This window comes from Eumetopias jubatus, unplaced genomic scaffold (assembly GCF_037043125.1).
Source record: "Eumetopias jubatus isolate StellerSeaLion01/CBP00866 unplaced genomic scaffold, mEumJub1_p1.0 scaffold_10, whole genome shotgun sequence".
Lineage (NCBI taxonomy): Eukaryota > Metazoa > Chordata > Mammalia > Carnivora > Otariidae > Eumetopias > Eumetopias jubatus.
The window spans coordinates 127,375,475-127,395,967 of NW_028274816.1; the positions used below are offsets into that span (position 1 = coordinate 127,375,475).

The 20,493-nt window shown below is 43.4% G+C and overlaps 1 protein-coding gene across 1 annotated transcript in view; it reads right to left on the minus strand.

The window, feature by feature from the left end:
- The window catches only part of YWHAE (tyrosine 3-monooxygenase/tryptophan 5-monooxygenase activation protein epsilon), a 53,858-nt gene extending 47,737 nt beyond the window's left edge, over window positions 1–6,121 (minus strand). The window contains exon 1 of the mRNA XM_028109238.2: window positions 5,939–6,121. Within this exon, the coding sequence (XP_027965039.1) occupies window positions 5,939–6,002 (64 nt within the window). The 5' untranslated portion in view covers window positions 6,003–6,121. The remainder of the gene's footprint in view (window positions 1–5,938) is intronic.
- Between the last annotated feature and the right edge of the window lie 14,372 nt (window positions 6,122–20,493).

The following is a 20,493-nucleotide window of genomic DNA, read 5'->3' on the forward strand; positions in this document are numbered from 1 at the left end:
TTTGTATGTATTTAAATGAGATGAGTAGAACAAATGGTCTTAAGTCTGATAACCATAAGGCAAGTCTGCAGCTCAGGATAATCTTAGTTTATGCTTACTGTCCCAGCACTACCATGAATTGGTACCCCTTCGTTTCAAGGCATCCTGATTTGGATGACCCTTTGTTATGACAGTTATTATGACCCAGTTATTATTATGTAACCTCATTAACATGAATATTTAATGAGCTCAAACCATAGAATTATGTTGGCAAACCAATTTGTCATCTGGGGTACATTGGTATTTAACTGTATCAAACTATTAACCAACCATTTCGGAAATAGTAGACATAACTTTTTTTTTTGTTAGCTAAAATATTTTTTATGTTAATCACCATACAGTACATTATTAGTTTTTGATGTAGTGTTCCATGATTCATTGTTTGTGCATAACACCCAGTGCTCCACGCAGAACGTGCCCTCTTTAATACCCATCACCAGGCTAACCCACCCCCCACCCAGTAGACATAACTTTTTGTTGCTGTTCCTCATTACCCCTTAATGGATTCTGTTTGACGGCTATCTAGGCTAATATTTGGAACATTTGCAAATTATTTGCCAACCATTCCCCCTCCTAAAAGCGTTAGGACTACATCAACTAAAAGGCTGCATCCATCAAGACAAAAGTGGGGGTGGGGGGATTGCTTCTGAAAAAAAGCATTTGCAGAAATGCATGGCATTAGCCATACCCCAGCACAAACATCATGACAAACCAAGGAAACAGTATGCAAACACGTATTTTGAGATTACCTAAAATCCCTCATTCTAACTTCATTCACTGGGCCTTGATATGGGATTTTTTTTTAAAGACTATTTTTTTTAGTAGCCCAACATGGGGCTTGAACTCAAGACCCCAAGATCAAGAGTCACATGCTCTTCTGAGGCAGCCAGGTACCCCAAAATGGGATTGTTTTGAAAGTATGAGGTTTCCTTAGAAAAACATGAAGATATTTTATCTATTTATGATGGATACCAGTCATAAACACCAAGACATATTGAAGCAACTGCTAAAGAAATAAGCACCCCCCCCAAGGTACCACCTTACTTAGTTACACACAGGTCTTTTGTGAGTGGCTTAGGAGAAATAGGAGTACTGGTCTAAAAGTCACCAGACAAGTTCTGGCTTTGCCATTTACTAGCCAACCAGTCATGTGGTAGAGGGAAAAAAAAAAATCATTAAATCTCAGATTCACTTTCCTGAACCATAAAATGGAAGTAACATTATCTAGTTCATTGATACGTGAAATAAGTAAAAAATATTTGTGAAAGTGGTTTGTGAGTGAAGTTCTATGTAAATGTGGCATTAAATAGTCTAAAAATTTAACCTTTACCCTACTCCTGTCATTACTGATTAAATACACACAAACATAACGTTAAAAACACTGCTGCAAAATCAGCCTTACAGTCCTCTTTTTAAAAAATTAGGCTTTCAGATCTTCTTAGAAGTATTGGTAACTCATTTGTAAAATTACGTACATTAAGTTACCAGACTGAAAATTCACTTGCTATATACCAGGTGAAAGTCAGGAAATTATTTATTTTTATTTTTTAAATATTTTTTATTAATTTATTTGACACAGAACGAGAGACAGAGAGCAAGCACAAGCAGGGGGAACGGCAGGCAGGGGAGAAGCAGGCTCCCTGCTGAGCAGGGAGCCCGTTGTGGGGCTCGATCCCAGGACCCTGGGATCACGACCTGAGCCGAAGGCAGCCACTTAACTGACTGAGCCACCCAGGCGCCCCAGGAAATTTTTTAAATATTTCATATTCCCTTGACCAAGCTATTAGATAATTATGAAAAGCCTGCTTGTTTGTATAAACTTTCAATGTGTTTTCTTGACTTACTGAATCCAAATTTTGCTCAGACTATGTGTTCTACCTCTTACTAGAATTCAAATTGAGACCTTTTCATATAAAGGTGAAAAGGATGCCAAGGAATGTCCATAGTAGTAAGAATTTACTCCCGTCATCTCAGATTACAATGATTTCATTATATTCCATAGTTTGGAAAGCCAACAAAATAAACTGAAATTTGCCCACTACGCACAATATTGTATAAAAGTCTAAAGTAGAGGCGCCTGACTGGCTCAGGTGGTGGGCCATGTGACTCCTGATCTTGGGGTCGGTGAGTTCAAGAACCACATGTGGTGGTTTACTTAAAAAAAAAAAAAAAAAAAACTAAAAATAAAACTCTAAATACAACAGAGCATCTGCTTTAAATATGAAGACTAAAAGCTACCTATTGCATTATCCAATTCTGCTTATTTTAGGCAGGAGAAAAAAATATATACAATAAAGTTGACTCCATTAACTGAAAAAGCAGTAATAAAAATTACTGGCTAAATAAAAGAACTGACAGCAACCTGTTTTAAACTCATTACTAAAGTTAATTTCCTAGGGTGCCTGGGTGGCTCAGTAGTGGTTAAGCATTGGGCTCTTGGTTTAGGCTCAGATCATGATCTCAGGGTCATGAGATCGAGCCCTGCACCAGACTTCTCGATGGGCATGGAGCCTGCTTAGGATTCTCTTTCCCCCTCTCCCTCTGCCCCACCCCCCGCTCGTGCCTTGCTCTCACTCCCTCTCTAAAATAAATAAATCCATAAAGTTAATTTACTATTTACCCATTTTTTTCCTAACATGTATTAAGGAATTATTTCAAAACATGTCCCCACCCTTCACGGACTACCAGAATAAGCTAGAGAGATGATGCTCTGGTGTTTTAAAAAGGACAGCTCTTGGGGTGCCTGGGTAGATCGGTCGTTAGGCGTCTGCCTTCGGTTCAGGTCATGATCCCAGGGTCCTGGTATCGAGCCCCACCATCGGGCTCCCTGCTCCGCGGGAAGCCTGCTTCTCCCTCTCCCACTCCCCCTGCTTGTGTTCCCTCTCTCGCTCGCTCTCTGTTAAATAAATAAATAAAATCTTTAAAAAAAAAAAAAAAGGACAGCTCTCAAGTGACTCAGAATATATGCATTCCTAGTATTGATGCATTCACAGAATGAATGATCAAAAGTGACCATCAAAACTTTACTCTTACCCCACATGGAATCAATCATCACAGGGAAAAGGTAAGGAAAGGACAAAGCGAGCAACTACCTCACAAACCCAAATGTACTTTACGCTGGACCCCTCCACTCTGAAAAATGTGAAATCATCTCTTCTCTTTACTAGTGTGGTTCATATATATGGGAGGGTAAGACTTGGTTCAGGAATGCTAAAAGGTAATAGATTTGACTCAAACAGCTACATATGTTATAAAAACTATTCCTTAGACTTCTGACTTAATTTAATCTTCAGGGTGAACAATCCTAGCCCCAAACTTCAATATTTCCTATCTGCAACCCACAACTGTCCTTTTCCTCAACACAGTTTAGCTCTTCCTCTACTACCAATAAATTATCCATATAAACGGATTCCAATTCCCCAGAATATAACTAAATAATGCTACAAAGAACTTCAACAGGGTATGCAAAAAAGATACTGCAGGAACAAGAAAAGCCAGTATTTACATCCAAGTACCCAAAACCAAATCATTCAAACTCACTTTTCCTTTCTTCCACTCCCCACACGACTTATTGTTCAGTGACTAAAACTATGGGGAATTTTAGTCACCACAAACAAAACTGAACTACTGTACCCAATAAAAGAGTGGACACAGGTAAAGGCTGATTCCTGATGACTGCCTTCCTTTTCTTCCTTTCCAATAAATTCCTCCCTGTCCTGTGCCCAACGGTCACTGGAGTTCCTCCCCACCTGGTAGATCCTATTTCCCTCCCACTTTCTATCCTGAAGGAGACAAAACGTTTAACTAATGATGTGGCTCTCTCTAGAGAGTGCTCTGCTGAATAACCAATAAGGGCTTTCACTAAAATTCCTCAGCACCCAAATCCAAAATATTACTACTAAACCTTCACTTAGTTGAAACCTACAACCATGAGCTTCCAAATCGTTTTTAAAACAAATTAAAAACAAAAACAAGACCTCCACATCCTTTTTGGTTATCATAGCAAGTTTACTCAAAGCCTAAATTCTTAGGACCAGAAAGCATTCAAATTTCAAGTTTCCTCCCAAGGACACTAATAGATTAAGAGAGGAACCCATTGGTTGCATAGGGGGAAAAAGAAAAAGAACTTCCACTACCAGCACACCTACATTGTTTCACTCTTAAACACTGAAATAAAGACAAATCTGACCTTGAGCTGTACTTCCCCATCTTATTGCCCTCCCCCTCCCAAGACTCTTGTTCAATAAAGAAACATTTAAGGATTTACAAAACGAAATTTCGTGCGCTACACCTTTCTTCGATTTGAGTTCCTGGCCTTTTTTCCTAATTTTCAAATTCCTGAATCCTAATGTATGATGATACAACTGGGACTACTCCTGAGACTATTCACATGACCAACATGGCATTCAAGGAAAGCAAGGGCCATACAAAACATTAATTACGAAAAAATCTGAAGATCGATGGCACTGGATTCCAACCTTGTCTCACGCTAGAGAGCATTAAAAGCACAGAAGCCACACTTAAGAATTTTTGTTTTTATAATACTACAGTTTAACGGATATGGGGGTAATTCAAGTACGTAGGTCCAAAATGAAGGGAGTGAGGGACAATTTTTTAAAACAGCAGCCTGAGAATAACTAAACGGACACAATGGACATTTCGATCAAGTTCTGAAGAAATGAAGAACCTTGAGGGGCGAAGAAGCAATGAACAAAGAACTGTTCAAATCTGTACACAAAGCCATTTATTTAAAATAGAAAAAAGAAAATAGGATCTTCCGGGATGCCCTATGTTCAAAATCCAAAAGGTGAGAGCTTGGGATAGGTTAAGATCCTCAATTAAGTACAAACACGCATTCCGGTCCTGGGGAGTTGACCAAAAGGCAGTTACTAAACGTTATTTGAAATAACTTTATTTTCCCACAGGTCTTTCCGTTTGTCATAATGGTGCGTGTCAACAGGAAAATCAACGTTTTTACAAACTGGTAAACTGAGGCACGGGTATTCGCGGGACTGAGAGTCATGGTCTCCTTGTTTCCTGTTCAAAGCTCTATCCACCAGAACCCCCCCGCTAACGGTGCCAGAAAATGATTACAGGAACTTCGAGCTCTCCAGAAATTGGAGGAAAGGGACCGTGAGTGAGGTTTTCCTAGACCTCCCCAGAAGGCGAGATTGAACGTAAAGCCTAAAATACCCTCAACACAAGGTGTGCCGGCCTACAGAAAGGAAATCCCGATCGCAGCATCTCAGCTGGCCTCCGCTCAAGGATGAACTGCAGTGATTCCCACTGTCCTTCCCCAACCCTCATCCAAGACCGCCCGCCACCACAAACCCAAGAAGCCCTCCGCTCGCAAGGATTCTCCTTTGTGAGACTCCACAGCCGCCGCCCCACATTGGGCCTCCGGGGAAAAGCCACCGCCCCCACCCGCCATGTTTCCCTGAAATGCGCCCGCGCTGCAGCTCCTGGTGCTACTCTCCCCCATGTGGCGGGTATTTCTTCCCCCCCCATCACCCCACCCAATTGTTCTCCACATCCCAAGATGGCCCAGAAGCTCCCCTGGGGATCGCTCGCCCGGAGATAGCACCGGCCATCTCCTCCCCCTCCCCCGCCCCGGGACTCGCCCTCCCCCCCAGCCGCCATTTTACAACCAACTCCTCCACCCTTTCGCCTCGGCCTCCTGGCCCGCGGGTGTCTACAGCAAAGGACGCCAAAGGGGTCAAATTCCCGGGCCTGGGGCCTCCCAGCGCTCCGGGAGCCCACAGGCCATTTCCTACTTCCCGAATCCACGTTCCCAAGCAGGCTCGGAGACGATGCCGCCATTTTGTCTCCTGCTCCCGGCCTCTGTGGGCGGCGGCAGAGGGTCCGAGAATTCCAGCCCCCTGCTGCCCCCCCAACTCACCGTCGTATCGCTCAGCCTGCTCGGCCAGCTTCGCCTGGTACACCAGATCCTCCCGATCATCCATAGCGGCAGCGGCTCCGGCAGGGTCTGCGCGACGGATGGAAGCGGATAGCGTCTCCGACTCTCTCAGCCTCTCGCTCCGTGTCCGGGCAGCAAAAATGGCGGCGCCTCAATCCGGGACTTCCGCCTGCGCACGCGGACAACTGCTCAGCTCTATGGCAACCGCTCCCTGGCAACTGGCGCGGGGGGGCGGGTCCGGGAGCCCAGAGCCCGAAGAGGTTGGAACCAGCTAGACGTCCCTCCTCCCTGGGCTGGGCGGGCGTTGGAGGGCTGAGGCGGGAACTGCGACGGCTGGGAGGGAGAACAGCCCCGAGAGAGGGGGGTTGGAGGGGGGGAGCCGCCTGGACCGCTCCTGAAGAGAGTGAGCGAGGAATCCTGGGCTGTGACCGAGGGCCCACGCCTAGACCTGCGGGCAGAGAAAGCTGTAACGGTTTTTGTAATGGCAGACCTTCCTCACTGAAACCGACTTCTCTCCTATCTTGCCCGTTTTCTCAGCCGAGCCCAGTCCTGGGCCTTTTTCATACCATTTAGACCCGGGGTAAAGAGTGGGGGTCTGCTATAAATGGTAAGGAAAAAGGGCCTCTCAGCTTTCACACCTCAGCTCACCCTTGCACTTTGCAATCCTTTTTTTTTTAAGATTTTATTTATTTATTCTTGAAAGACAGAGAGAGAGAGGCAGAGGGAGAAGCAGGCTCCCAAGGAGCAGGGAGCCCGATGCGGGACTCGATCCGAGGACCCTGGGATCATGACCTGAGCCGAAGGCAGACGTTTAACCATCTGAGCCACCCAGGCGCCCTGCAATCCTTTTCTTCTCCTCCCTTTTAGCCTTCTTTTCCACCCTAGGCCCACCATGGATGGGAACAAGGAAGTTAGAGAAGTCTAGTCTGGAGTGCAAGGTGTGGAAGAGTGGCACCAAGATTAATCGAGATTGAGGAAGCAGAACTGGGAAAGAACCTGGCCTGTTTTGCTTCCCAGTGGATTCCCAGCAACTTGTACTCAATAAAGTATTGTTGCAAGACTGAAGATCAGGTTAGATTACAACTATCTGGTGGGGCGTGCAATAGCTGTGGAATAAAAAGTAGACTGGGGGCTGCTGGTTGGCTCAGTCTGTAGAGCATGCAACTCTGGATCCCGAGTCCTGAGTTCAAGGAGCCCACTTTTAAACTAGTTTGGAACCAAATTATGAAGAGCCTTGGATAGTGAGCTAGGAAGTTTGCACCTTATTCCGTGGGCACAAGGGAGTTATGTTTCTATGATTTTGCGTGGAAGATGCCATCAAAAATACACTTTGAAAAGATTAATGAAGATTGGGGCACCTGGGTGGCTCAGTCGTTAAGCTTCTGCCTTCGGCTCAGGTCATGATCCCAGGGTCCTGGGATCGAGTCCCACATCGGGCTCCCTGCTCGGCGGGAAGCCTGCTTCTCCCTCTCCCACTTCCCCTGCTTGTGTTCCTGCTTTCGCTCTCTCGCTCTCTCTCTCTGTCAAATAAGTAAAATCTTTAAAAAGAAAAGATTAATAAAGATTGCACAGCAGGCCTTGCAGAGCCGCCGCCTGGGAGCTACCTGTGCCACCCAGACACGGACAACGCCACTGCGTTCTTCGACAGTGCTCTGGATGGGGAGCCCTTGGGCCCCCTCTCCTTCAAACTGTTTGCAGACAAAGTTCCAAAGACAGAAAACTTTCGTGCTCTGAGCACTGGGAAGAAAGGATTTGGTTATAAAGATTCCTGCTTTCTCAGGATTATTTGGGTTGTATGTGCCAGGGTGGTGACTTCACAGGCCATCAGTGGCCGTGGTGGCCAGTCCATCTAAGGGGGGAATCTGATTATGAGAATTTAATCCTGAAGCATACGGGTTCTGGCATCTGTGCGTGGCAAATGCAGGACCCAACACAAAGTTTTTCATCTGCACTGCCAAGATTGAGAGATTGGATGGATGGCGAGCACGTGGTCTTTGGCAAGGTGAAAGAGGGCATGAATATCGTGGAAGCCATGGAGAGCTTTGGGTCCAGAAATGGCAAGATTAGCAAGAAGATCACCATTGCTGACTGGGGACAAACTAATAAATTTGACTTGTGTTTTAACTACCACACCATTCCTTCTGTAGCTCAGGAGAGCACCTCGTCCACACCCATCTGGTTGAAATATTCTATAATCTTTGTGCTCTCACTGCATTTCTATGGATTACATATTTTCCTTACTCCCCTCCAAGTCTAGCTGGATTGCAGAGTTACATTTATGATTATGAAATAAAAACTAAACAAACGAGAAAGATTGCACAGCCATGATTAAAGAAGAAATTAAACTATCAGGCTACAATAATACAGGTAAAATGAATACATGGTTGCAGTGAAAATGGGAAGGAAAGGACAAAACAGGAATAGTACTGCAGAGAAAAGCTGCAGGAGTTTGTAGCTGGGGGCATCTGACTGGGGCATCTGGCTCAGTTGGTAGAGCATGTGCCTCTCCATGTCAGGGCTGTGAGTTCAAGCCCCACACTGAGTGTAGAGATTACTTAAAAAGTAACACCTTTGGGGCGCCTCGGTGGCTCAGTTGGTTAAGCGACTGCCTTCAGCTCAGGTCATGATCCTGGAGTCCAGGGATCGAGTCCCACATCGGGCTTCCTGCTCAGCAGGGAGTCTGCTTCTCCCTCTGACCCTCTTCCCTCTCGTGCTTTCTATCTCTCATTCTCTCTCTCTCTGAAATAAATAAATAAAATCTTTTAAAAAAATAAAAAAATAAAAAGTAACATCTTTAGGGGGCACCTGGGTGGCTCAGTTGGTTAAGCCACTGCCTTCGGCTCAGGTCATGATCCTGGAGTCCCGGAATCGAGTCCCGCATCAGGCTCCCTGCTCGGCGGGGAGTCTGCTTCTCCCTCTGACCCTCCTCCCCCCTCTCATGCTCTCTCTCTCTATCTCATCCTCTCTCTCAAATAAATAAAAGCTTTAAAAACAAAGTAACATCTTTAAAAAAAATTTGTAGCTGATCAGATGTGATTTTGTGAGGAGAAACAAAAATTAAAATAGACTTTCCATCTTCCCACCCTGAGTCACTGGGATAATGAGTGGTAGTACCATTAACAAAAAATAGGATTGCTAGGGAAAGTTGCTGATGTACTGCACAGAATGACATGAATTCCTTTTAGCACATGTTAGTGCTAAGGTTCTCACAGATCGCCCACATAGAAATTACCAGCATAGAATTGGAAAAGGGGACTGGCATTCCAAACTGAAAGGCTGCCATGGAAGCAACCGGAGAATAAGTGCAGGTAGAAGACCAAACAAACCTTTTAAGAGATTTGTGAAAGCAGAAGAGCCAGCTAAGGAGACTGGGTGGCTCATTACTGCATTTTAAACTAAGCCCCTTTACACTTTAAACATACTTATCAAATTTAATGGTAAAAGTAAGAAAAGACCTGGGTTTTCCAGTCCTAATTCTGTAAGTAAATATGTGACCTTCAGCAAACATCATGTTCCTCTGTAATTTAAGGAACTGGAGACCCTATGATAGGCTACAAAACAAGTCTTAATAAATGTTAAAAGACTGAAATAGTACAAAATATCATTTCCTATCACAATGGATTGAAACTAGAAATAAAGAAAACTGGAAAGTTAATAAATATGTGGAAATTAAATAACGCTGTTAAATAACGGGGCAAAGAAGAAATCACAAGGGAAATTAAAAAATACCTTGAGATGAATAAAAGCAAAAATGCAATATACCAAAACTTCTGAGATGCAGCAAAAATAGTGCTAAGAGGGAAATTTATAGCTGTAAATGCCTACACTAGAAAGATCTCAAATTAATAACCTAACTGTACACCTTAAGGAACTACAAAAAGAACAAACTAAACCCTAAATTAGCAGAAGGAAATAAAGATTAAAGTGGGGATAAAATAGAGAATAGGAAAAAAAAAATCTACCAAACAAAATCTGGTTCTTTGAAAAGATCAACAAAATTGGGAAAACCTTTAATTAGATTAAGAAGAAAAAAAAGCCTCAAAATTAAAATCAAACAAGGGGCACGTGGTGACTCAGTCAATTGAGTGTCCAACTCTTGATTTCAGATCAGGTCATGATCTCGGGGTGGTGGGATCAAGCCCTGCGCCAGGCTCGTGCTGGGTGCAGACTCTGCTTGGGATTCTCTCTCTCCCTCTGCCCCCTGCACTCACTCTCGCTCTCTCTCTCTACAATAAAATTAAAAAAAAAAAAAAATATATATATATATATATATATATAGGGGCAGTGGGGTGGCTCGGTCAGTTAAGCATCTGACTCCTCATTTTGGCTCATGTCGTGATCTCATGTGAGATGGAGCCCCACGTGGGGCTCTGCACTCAGCAGGAAGTCGGCTTGAAGATTCCCTCTGTCCCTCACCCTGCTTGTGCTCTCTCTCTCAAATTAATAAATCTTCTTTAAAAAAGTATAAAATCAGAAATGAAAGTGGTGACATTACTACAAACCTTACAGAAATAAGGATTATGAGTATTCTGAACAATGGTATGCCAATAAACTGGATAACAAATGAACAAATTCCTAGAAACATACTGTGATATTGTGATATAGTGAAAAATATATGTATATATTTGGCCTTTATCCTTGGTTCCTGGAACAGAGCTCCTAAAACTCTGAAAACTTCCAAAGTGATACTGGTGAGGAGCTTCTTCTGTTATTTATAATAAGCGACTTTTTATTTTTTTTTTAAGATTTTATTTATCTGAGAGAGAGAGAACATGACCGGCGCGGGGTGGGGGGGCGGTGGGCAGAAGGAGAAGCAGCCTCTACACAAGTGGAGGGGAGGCGCAGAGGTAGAAGGAGAGGGAGAAGCGGACTCCCCGCCGAGCAGGGAGCCCGATGCGGGACTCGATCCCAGGACCCCGAGATCATGACCTGAGCAGAAGGCAGACGTTTAACCAACTGAGCCATCCAGGCGCCCCGCCCCCCCTTTTTTTTTGAGAGGGAGAGAGAGAGAGCAAGGGGAGGGGCAGAGGGAGAGAATCTTAAGCAGGCTCCATGCTCATCTCAGAGCCCGACTCCGGACTCCATCTCACAACCCTGAGACCATGACCTGAGCCAAAATCAAGAGTTGGATACTCGGGCGCCTGGGTGGCTCAGTTGGTTAAGCCACTGCCTTCGGCTCAGGTCATGATCCTGGAGTCCCGGGATCGAGTCCCGGGATCGAGTCCCGCATCGAGTCCCGCATCGAGTCCCGCATCGAGTCCCCATCGAGTCCCGCATCGGGCTCCCTGCTCGGCAGGGAGTCTGCTTCTCCCTCTGACCCTCTCCCCTCTCATGTGCTCTCTCTCTCTCTCTCATTCTTTCTCTCAAATAAATAAATAAAATCTTTAAAAAAAAAAAAGAGTTGGATACTCAACTGACTAAGCCACCCAGGTGCCCCCCAAACAATGGGGTTTAGAGAGATTCCACGTTGGTGAATGTATCCACATGCCAGGAGGAGGGTGGCATACCCTAAACCACAAACGGTCAGAAGCTCCTGTGCTTGGGACCCTTCCAGAATTTACCTTATGTGCTTCTTGATCTAGTTGTTTGTATTCTTTATAATAAACCAGTAAGGATAACTAAAGCATTTCCCTGAATTCTGTGAGCTACCACAGCAAATTATTAAACCCGAAAAAATTGTGGTAATTCATAATTTGCAGCCAAGTTGGACAGAAGTGTGGATAACCTGGAGACCCCCTACTTGCAACTGGCATCTAAGTGGGGAAGAGTCTTGTGGAACTGAGCCCTTAACCTCCGTATCATGGGTCTGTACTAACTCTGGGTAGTATCAGAATTGACTTAATTTGCAGGATACTCATAGATATCCAATTATCCATAGATAATTGGAAAATCGTTTGGTGTGGGAACACAACATATTTGGTATCAGAAGTGTGTGTAGAAACATCACAGCACATACAAACTACCAAAACTGATTCAAGAAATAGAAAATCTGGGGGCACCTGGGTGGTTCAGCCAGTTAAGCGTCTTCCCTCTGCTCAGGTCATGATCCCGGGGTCCTGGGATCAAGCCCAGTGTCAGGGTCCCTGCTCGGCGGGGAGTCTGCTTCTCCCTCTCCTCCTGGCTTGTGCTCACTCATGCTCTCTGTTACTATCTCTGTCTCTCTCAAATAAATTAATAAAAGCTTTTTAAAAAATTAAAATAAGGGTGCCTGGGTGGCTCAGTTGGTTAAGTGACTGCCTTCGGCTCAGGTCATGATCCTGGGGTCCCGGGATCGAGTCCCACATCGGGCTCCCTGCTCAGCAGGGAGTCTGCTTCTCCCTCTGACCTTCCTCCATCTCATGCTCTCTCTCTACCATTCTCTCTCTCTCTCAATAAATAAATAAAAATCTTTAAAAATAAATAAATAATTAATTAATTAAAATAAAAATAAAGAAAAAAAGAATTAATATGAGCATTCCTGGCTAGCTCAGTCAGAGGAGTATGAGGCTCTTGATCTCAGGGCTGTGAGTTGAAGCCACACATTAGGTGTAGAGACTACTAAAAAATGAATTAAAAAAAAAAGTAGTAGAAGAATTAACACCAATCCTTCTTAAACTCTTCCAAAAAATAGCTGAGAGAACACTTCCTACCTCATTTTGTTACATCAGCTTTACCTGGCACACCAAAGCTGGACAAAGACATGACAAGAAAACTACAGGTCAATATCTTTTATGAATAGATGCAAAAATCTTCAACAAAATAATAGCAAACTAAATACAACAGCATAGAGTGGTGCCTGGGTGGCTCAGTGGGTTAAATACCCGACTCTGGATTTCGGCTCAGGTCATGATCTCAGGGTCGTGAGTTCGAGGCCCACCTCTGGCTCTGCGCTCCGGAGGGAGTCTATCTGAGATTTTCTCTCTCCTTCTCCCTCAGCCCCTCCACCTGTTGACTCTCTAAATGAATGAATAAATAAATACATAATATCTTTTAAAAAAGTAAAATCTTCGGGTGCCTGGGTGGCTCAGTTGGTTAAGCGACTGCCTTCGGCTCAGGTCATGATCCTGGAGTCCCTGGATCGAGTCCCGCATCGGGCTCCCTGCTCAGCGGGGAGTCTGCTTCTCCCTCTGACCCTCTTCCCTCTCATGCTCTCTATCTCTCATTCTCTCTCTCTCAAATAAATAAATAAAATCTTTAAAAACAGTAAAATCTTCAAATAAATCAATAAATAAATTCAGCAGCATAGTAAAAGGATTATACACCATGAACAAATAAGAGTTAACCAGGAATGCAAAGATGTTTTAAAAAAATCAATGTAATTAATATCCTACATTAGTAGAATGAAGGGGGAAAAAGAACATGATCTGCTCAATTGATACTAAAAAAAGCATTTAACAGGGTGCCTGGCTGGCTCAGTTAGTAGAGCATACAATTCATGATCTCCAGCTTATAGGTTCCAGCCCTACATTGAGTGCAGAGATTATTTAAAAACAAAATCTTTAGAAAAAAATTAATAAAATAAAATCTTTAGGGGTGCTTTGCTGGCTCAGTTGGTAGAACATGTGACTCTTCATCTCGGGGTTATAAGTTTGAGCCTCATGCTGGGGGTAGAGATTACTTTAAGAAGTAAAATCTTGGGGGCACCTGGGTGGCTCAGATGGTTAAGCGTCTGCCTTCGGCTCAGGTCATGATCCCAGGGTCCTGGGATCGAGTCCCGCATCGGGCTCCCTGCTCTGCGGGAAGCCTGCTTCTCCCTCTGCCTCTCTCTCTCTCTCATGAATAAATAAATAAAACATTAAAAAAAAAAGAATTCTTAAAAAAAAAAGATAAAATCTTGGGGCAACTGGGTGGCTCAGTCGTTAAGTATCTGCCTTCAGCTCAGGTCATGATCCCATGGTTCTGGGATCGAGCCCCACGTTGGGCTCCCTGCTCTGCGGGAAGCCTGCTTCTCCCTCTCCTGCTCCCCCTGCTTGTGTTCCTGCTCTTGCTATGTCTCTCTGTCAAATAAATTAAATCTTTAAAAAAGTAAAATCTTTGAAAAATAAAATACAAAATCTTTAAAAAAAATGAACTTTCATGGTAATAAACTAGGAATAGGAGGGAACTTCCTCAACATAATAAAGGCCATACATGAAAAACCCACAGCTAACATCATACTCAGTGGTGAAAGATTAAAAGCTGTCCCCCTAATATCCTGATATCATGAACAAGATAAAACGCCCCCTTTCCCAGCTTTTCAGTATAGTACTGGAAGTTCTAGCCAGAGCATTTAGGAAATACAAAGAATTAAAAAGCACTCAGATTATAAAGGAAGAAGTAAAATAATTTCTGTTTGCAGATTTGACCCTATAAGTAGAAAGCCCTAACGGTTACAACAAAAAACAAAACAAAGGGGTGCCTGGGTGGCTCAGTCGTTGAGAGTCTACCTACAGCTCAGGTCATGATCCAAGGGTCCTGGGATCAAGTCCCATCATCGGGCTCCCTGCTCAGCGGGGAGTCTGCTTCTCCCTCTCCCACTCCCCCTGCTTGTGTTCCCTCTCTCGCTGTCTCTCTCTGTCAAATAAATAAAATCTTTATTTTTTTTAAAGATTTTATTTACTTATTTGACAGAGAGAGACATACAGCGAGAGATGATGCAGGGCTCGATCCCAGGACCCTGGGATCATGACCTGAGCCGAAGGCAGACGCTTAACCGACTGAGCCACCCAGGCGCCCCTAAATAAAATCTTTAAAACAAAACAAAACCTGTTAGAACTTTTAAACTAACTCAGTAAAGTTGAGGGATACAAAATCAACACACAAAGTCAGTTGTATTTTTTTAATAAGACTTTTAATGAGAAACTTTTAATATTTTTTTAAGTAAGCAAGCTCCACACAAAACGTGGACTTGAACTCACGACCCTGAGATCAAAAGTCACGTGCCCTACCAACTGAGCCAGCCAAATGCCCCGAAACTTGTAATTTTTTATATACTTCTCTACTGTTTGAACATATAAAAGCAAGCATATATTACTTTTATAATGAAAAAAATAACGAACAGCTACAACAAAATATTTTTCTAGTTTCTTTTAATGTTTGTACCTGCAAGGCTTTTTCCTTCACATTTGTCAATTCCTGAGTGCTGTGTGTGATGCCCAACAAATCTGTAGTTTACCCAGTTCTCGGATTTTTTTCTGACAATGTCTGTATTAGAGCTCAATACAAAGTATTAAGACAAAAAAATCAGTTGTATATTTGTATAGTAGCAAATAGGCAGTACAAAACAATTCAAATGAACAGCCAGGCACCCTGGAAGATTCAACATTGCTAAGACAACAATACTACAGATTTGATGCAATCCCTATCAAAATCCCGAAGGCTTTTTTTGTTTGTTTATTTTCCAGAAATAAAGTAAAGCGGCTGAATTTGCTGATCTCTAGAAATACCTTCCAGCTCAATCAGAAACATTACAATGGTTAAGGTCATGGGTTCTGCTCCTAGACTCCTTGGGTTCCGTGGGTCCTTATCACCTGTGCAAGGGGAGCAAATTCCTCAACTTCTTTAAGCCTCTGTTTTCTTTCTTTTTTTTTTTTTTTTTGAAGATTTTATTTATTTATTTTGACAGAGAGAGACACAGTGAGAGAGGGAACACAAGGTGAGCCTGGGTGGCTCAGTCAGTTAAGCGTCTGCCTTCGGCTCAGGTCATGGTCCCAGGGTCCTGGGATTGAGCCCCGCATTGGGCTCCCTGCTCGGCGGGAAGCCTGCTTCTCCCTCTCCCACTCCCCCTGCTTGTGTTCCCTCTCTCGCTGTGTCTCTCTCTGACAAATAAATAAATAAAATCTTTAAAAAAATGAAAAATTAAAAAATTAAAATAAATTAAAAAATATATATATATATAACGAACAAGAAGGAGCTTGTCAGCCATATTAAATTCTACAGAGGCATCAAGATAAGCCATGAGGAAAAGCACTGGATATAGCAATTAAGTCACGAGCGACCTTCAGGAGCAGTTTTAAAGGGATGTCGGAGGCCAGACCGCGTTCGACTAAAGCACAAAGGAGGCAAGAAAGTGGGAACAGTAAGTATGGAGTTCTCTTGAGAAGAATAGCAGTGACGAGGTCGAGAGTGGTCATTTTAGAGAAATGAGTGGCCTCCAGAGGTAGCCAAGCCGGCCCCTATTCTCGCAAAACGTACCTCAGCCTCCGAAGCTCGCTCTGCTGCCATGCTGACAGGGCTGTCATGGACGTGCAGAGATTTGAGGTGACCTCCTTTCAACCATTTGGTATTCTCTCCTGAACAGTGTCTCCTGAGACCGGCTGAGGTCTGTCTGAAGCTGCCTCTTCCTGAGAAACGGCTGAGAAGGCAGAAATCTTAAACCGAGATTGATTCTCTGACTGTCCTGCCTGTCCTCTCAACACACAGAACTACGAGGGACAGAAATAATTGACAAGGCAACAAAAATATCAACAGAAACATTTTTTTAAACATTAATCTCCGTGTAGTTAACATACAGTGTTATCTTAGCTTCAGGCGTAAAAGACAGTGATTCAACAGCTCTATACATGACTCAGTGCGCATCGGGGTAAGTGCACTCTTAATCGCCATCACCTATTCCACCCCCCAACCTCCCCTCTGTGAACCATCAATTTGTTCTCTACAGTTAAGAGTGTTTTGGGGGCACCTGGGTGGCTCAGTCATTAAGTGTCCTACTTTTTTTTTTTTTAAGATTTTATTTATTTATTTGACAGAGAGACACAGCGAGAGCAGGAACACAAGCAGGGGGAGTGGGAGCGGGAGAAGCAGACTCCCCGCTGAGCAGGGAGCCCGATGCGGGGCTCGATCCCAGGACCCTGGGACCATGACCTGAGCCGAAAGGCAGATGCTTAACGACTGAGCCACCCAGGCGCCCAAGTGTCCTACTCTTAATTTCAGCTCAGGTCTTGATCTCAGGGATGTGAGTTCAAGCCCTCTGTTGAGCTCCACACTGGGCGTGGAGCCTACTTTAAAAAAAAAAAAAGTGTTTTTGGTTTATCTCCTTTTTTTCTTCCCTTTTCCTCCCCCCCCCTTTTTTTAGAGCTAGAGAGTGCGCATGCAATTAATGGGGGGGCGGGGGGTGTCAGAAGCAGAGGGAGAGAGAGAAAATCTTTTTTTTTAAATATTTTATTTATTTATTTGAGAGAGAGAGAATGAGAGAGCACATGAGACGGGGGAGGGTCAGAGGGAGAAGCAGACTCCCCGCTGAGCAGGGAGCCCAATGCGGGACTCGATCCAGGGACTCCAGGATCATGACCTGAGCTGAAGGCAGTCGCCTAACCAACTGAGCCACCCAGGGGCCCCAGAGAGAGAGAAAATCTTAAGATGGCTCCCTGCCCAGCATGGAGCCCAACAAAGGGCTCCATCTCATGACCCTGAGATCATGACCTGAGCCAAAATCGAGTCTGATGCTTAACTGACTGAACCACCCAGGCACCCTTACTTATTTTGTATGGTATTTGTCTTTCTCTGACTGGTTATTTTACTTTCCATTTAATTCTCTAGATCCATCCATGTTGTTGCAAATTACAAGATTTTACTCTTTTTTATGGCTGAATAATATTCCATTGTGTATATGTACCACATCTTCTTTGTCCATTCATCTACTGGTGGACACTTGTGCTGCTTCCATAGTTTGGCTATTGTAAATAATGCTGCAATAAAAATAAATGTGCATATATCTTTTTAAAAAATATTTTATTTTTTGTGAGAGAGAGCAAGTGAGCAAGGGAGGATGAGTGGGGGTGGGGGAGGGGCAGAGGGAGAAGCAGACTCCCCTCTGAGCAGGGAGCCTGATTCAGGACTCAGTCCCAGGACCCTGGGATCATGACCTGAACCGAAGGTAGACACGTAATGGACTGAGCCACCCAGGCTCCCTGCATATATCTTTTTGAATTAGTGTTTTGGTATTCTTTGGGTAAATACTCAGTAGTGGAATTACTAGATCACATGGTAGTTCTAATTTTAATTCTTTTGAGGAAGCTCCATACTGTTTTTCACAGTGGCTGCACCAGCTTGCATTCCCACCAACAGTGTAAAAGGGTTCCTTTTTTCTCCACATCCTCACCAACACTTGTTTCTTGTGTTTTGATTTTAGGCATTCTCACAGTTGTAAAGTGCTATTTCATTGTGGTTTTGATTTGGATTTCCCTGATGAGTGATGTTGAACATCTTGTCATGTGTCTGTTGGCGATCTGTTCATGTCTTCTGCCCATTTTTTAATTGGATTATTTGGGGGTTTTTTTTGGTGTCGGGTTGTATAAGTTATTTATATATTTTGGATACTAACCCTTTACTGGATGTCACGTGCTGGTCTCTCTATTCTGTTCCATTGATCTGTGTGTCTATTTTTGTGCGACCACTGAACTGTTTTGACTACTACAGCTTGGTAGTGTATCTTGAAATCTGGGATTGTGATACTTACAGTTTTTTCTTTTTTTAAGACTGCTTTGGCTATTTGGAGTCTTTTGTGATTTCATACAAATTTTAGGATTATTTGTTCTAGTTCTGTGAAAAATACTGTTGGTATTTTTGATAGGGATTGCATTAAATCCATAGATTGCTTTGGGTAATATGGACATTTTAACAATATTTGTTCTTCCAATCCATGAGCATAGACTATCTTTCCACTTGTTTGTGTTGTCTTCAATTTCTTTCATCAGTGTTTTATAGTTTTCAGAGTATAGGTCTTTCATCTCTTTGGTTGAGTTTATTCCTAGGTATTTTATTATTTTTGGTGCAATTATACATGGGATTGTTTTCTTAATTTATCTTTCTACTACTTCATTATTAGTGTGTGGAAATGCAATGGATTTCTGTACATTGATTTTGTATCCTGTGACCTTACTGAATTCACTTATCACTTATCGTAGTTTTTGGTGGAGTCTTTAGGACTTTAGGTGGAGTTTTCTTTTTTTTTTAAGGTTTTATTTATTTGACAGAGAGAGACAGCGAGAGCAGGAACGCAAGCAGGGGGAGTGGGAGAGGGAGAAGCAGGCTTCCCGCTGAGCAGGGAGCCCAATGCGGGGCTTGATCCCAGGACCCTGGGATCATGACCTGAGCCAAAGGCAGACGCTTAACGACTGAGCCACCCAGGCGCCCTAGGTGGAGTTTTCTATATATAGTATCGTGTCTTCTGAAAATAGTGAAAGTTTTTTTTAAAGGTAATTTATTTATTTATTTATTTATTTGAGAGAGAGAGGAGGGGGAGAAGGAGAGGGAAAGAATCTTAAGCAGAAGGCGCCTGGGTGGCTCAGTCATTAAACATCTGCCTTCTGCTCAGGTCATGATCTCAGGGTCCTGGGATTGAGTCCTGCCTGGGGCTCCTTGCTCAGCTGGAAGCCTGCTTCTCCCTCTGCCTGCCGCTCCCCCTGCTTGTGCTCTCTCCCCACCCCCGATAAATAAATAAATAAATAATCAATCCTTGAAAGTGATATGCTGCAAGATAATGTATTTAACAAAATTTGGTGGCAAATACTCAATAAATAGTTTACATCTGTTAAAAATACAGTGAAAGTTTTACTTTTTCCTGACCAATTTGGATGTCTTTCATTTCTTTTTTTTTTCTTGTTTGATATCTGTGGTTCGGACTTCCAGTACTATGTTGAATAAAAAAGTAGAAGCAGGGGCGCCTGGGTGGCTCAGTCGTTAAGCGTCTGCCTTTGGCTCAGGTCATGATCCCGGGTCCTGGGATCAAGCCCCACATTGGGCTCCCTGCTCTGCGGGAAGCCTGCTTCTCCCTCTCCCACGCCCCCTGCTTGTGTTCCCTCTCTCGCTGTGTCTCTCTCTGTCAAATAAATAAAATATTTAGAAAAAAGAATTTTTGGGCGCCTGGGTGGCTCAGATGGTTAAGCGTCTGCCTTTGGCTCAGGTCATGATCCCAGGGTCCTGGGATCGAGTCCCACATCGGGCTCCCTGCTCCTGGGAGCCTGCTTCTCCCTCTGCCTCTCTCTCTCTCTCTCTGTCTCTCATGAATAAATAAATAAAATCTTTAAAAAAAAAGAATTCTTTAAAAATAAATAAATAAATAAGCAGAAGCATTTTTGATATAGCATCTGGGACTATAAACAGTTATAAAAAATCATCGTGCACAGGTGCTGGCTGGCTCAGGCCGTAGGACTTGTGACTCTTGATCTCAGGGTCATAAGTTTGAGCCCCACGCTGGGTGGAGAGATCACTTAAAAAAGAAAATCATGGTGCTGTATTGAGGTGGCTCTCACAGTATGGTAATGCTCTTCTCACAGTTGCTTTGTTAATGAGTACTTCCTACTCCATTGAAAATCCTTTAAAACAATCACCAGGTCATTAAATCACGCCCTTACCTACAAATCTCCCAACTTCATTGAAAAATTTCCTTTAATGGAAACAAGACCTCACCTGACCTGCCTTGAGTAAAGTATCCATACATGGTAGTGTACTAAGCACTACAAGAAGGAAATAAGACATAAAAAAATACGATGAGTCATTGCCTCCAGGACCTTGCAGTTTAGTTGTTTTTTTAAGTTATCATTGTATTTTTATTTGTAAAAACAGGCTAATTATTTTAT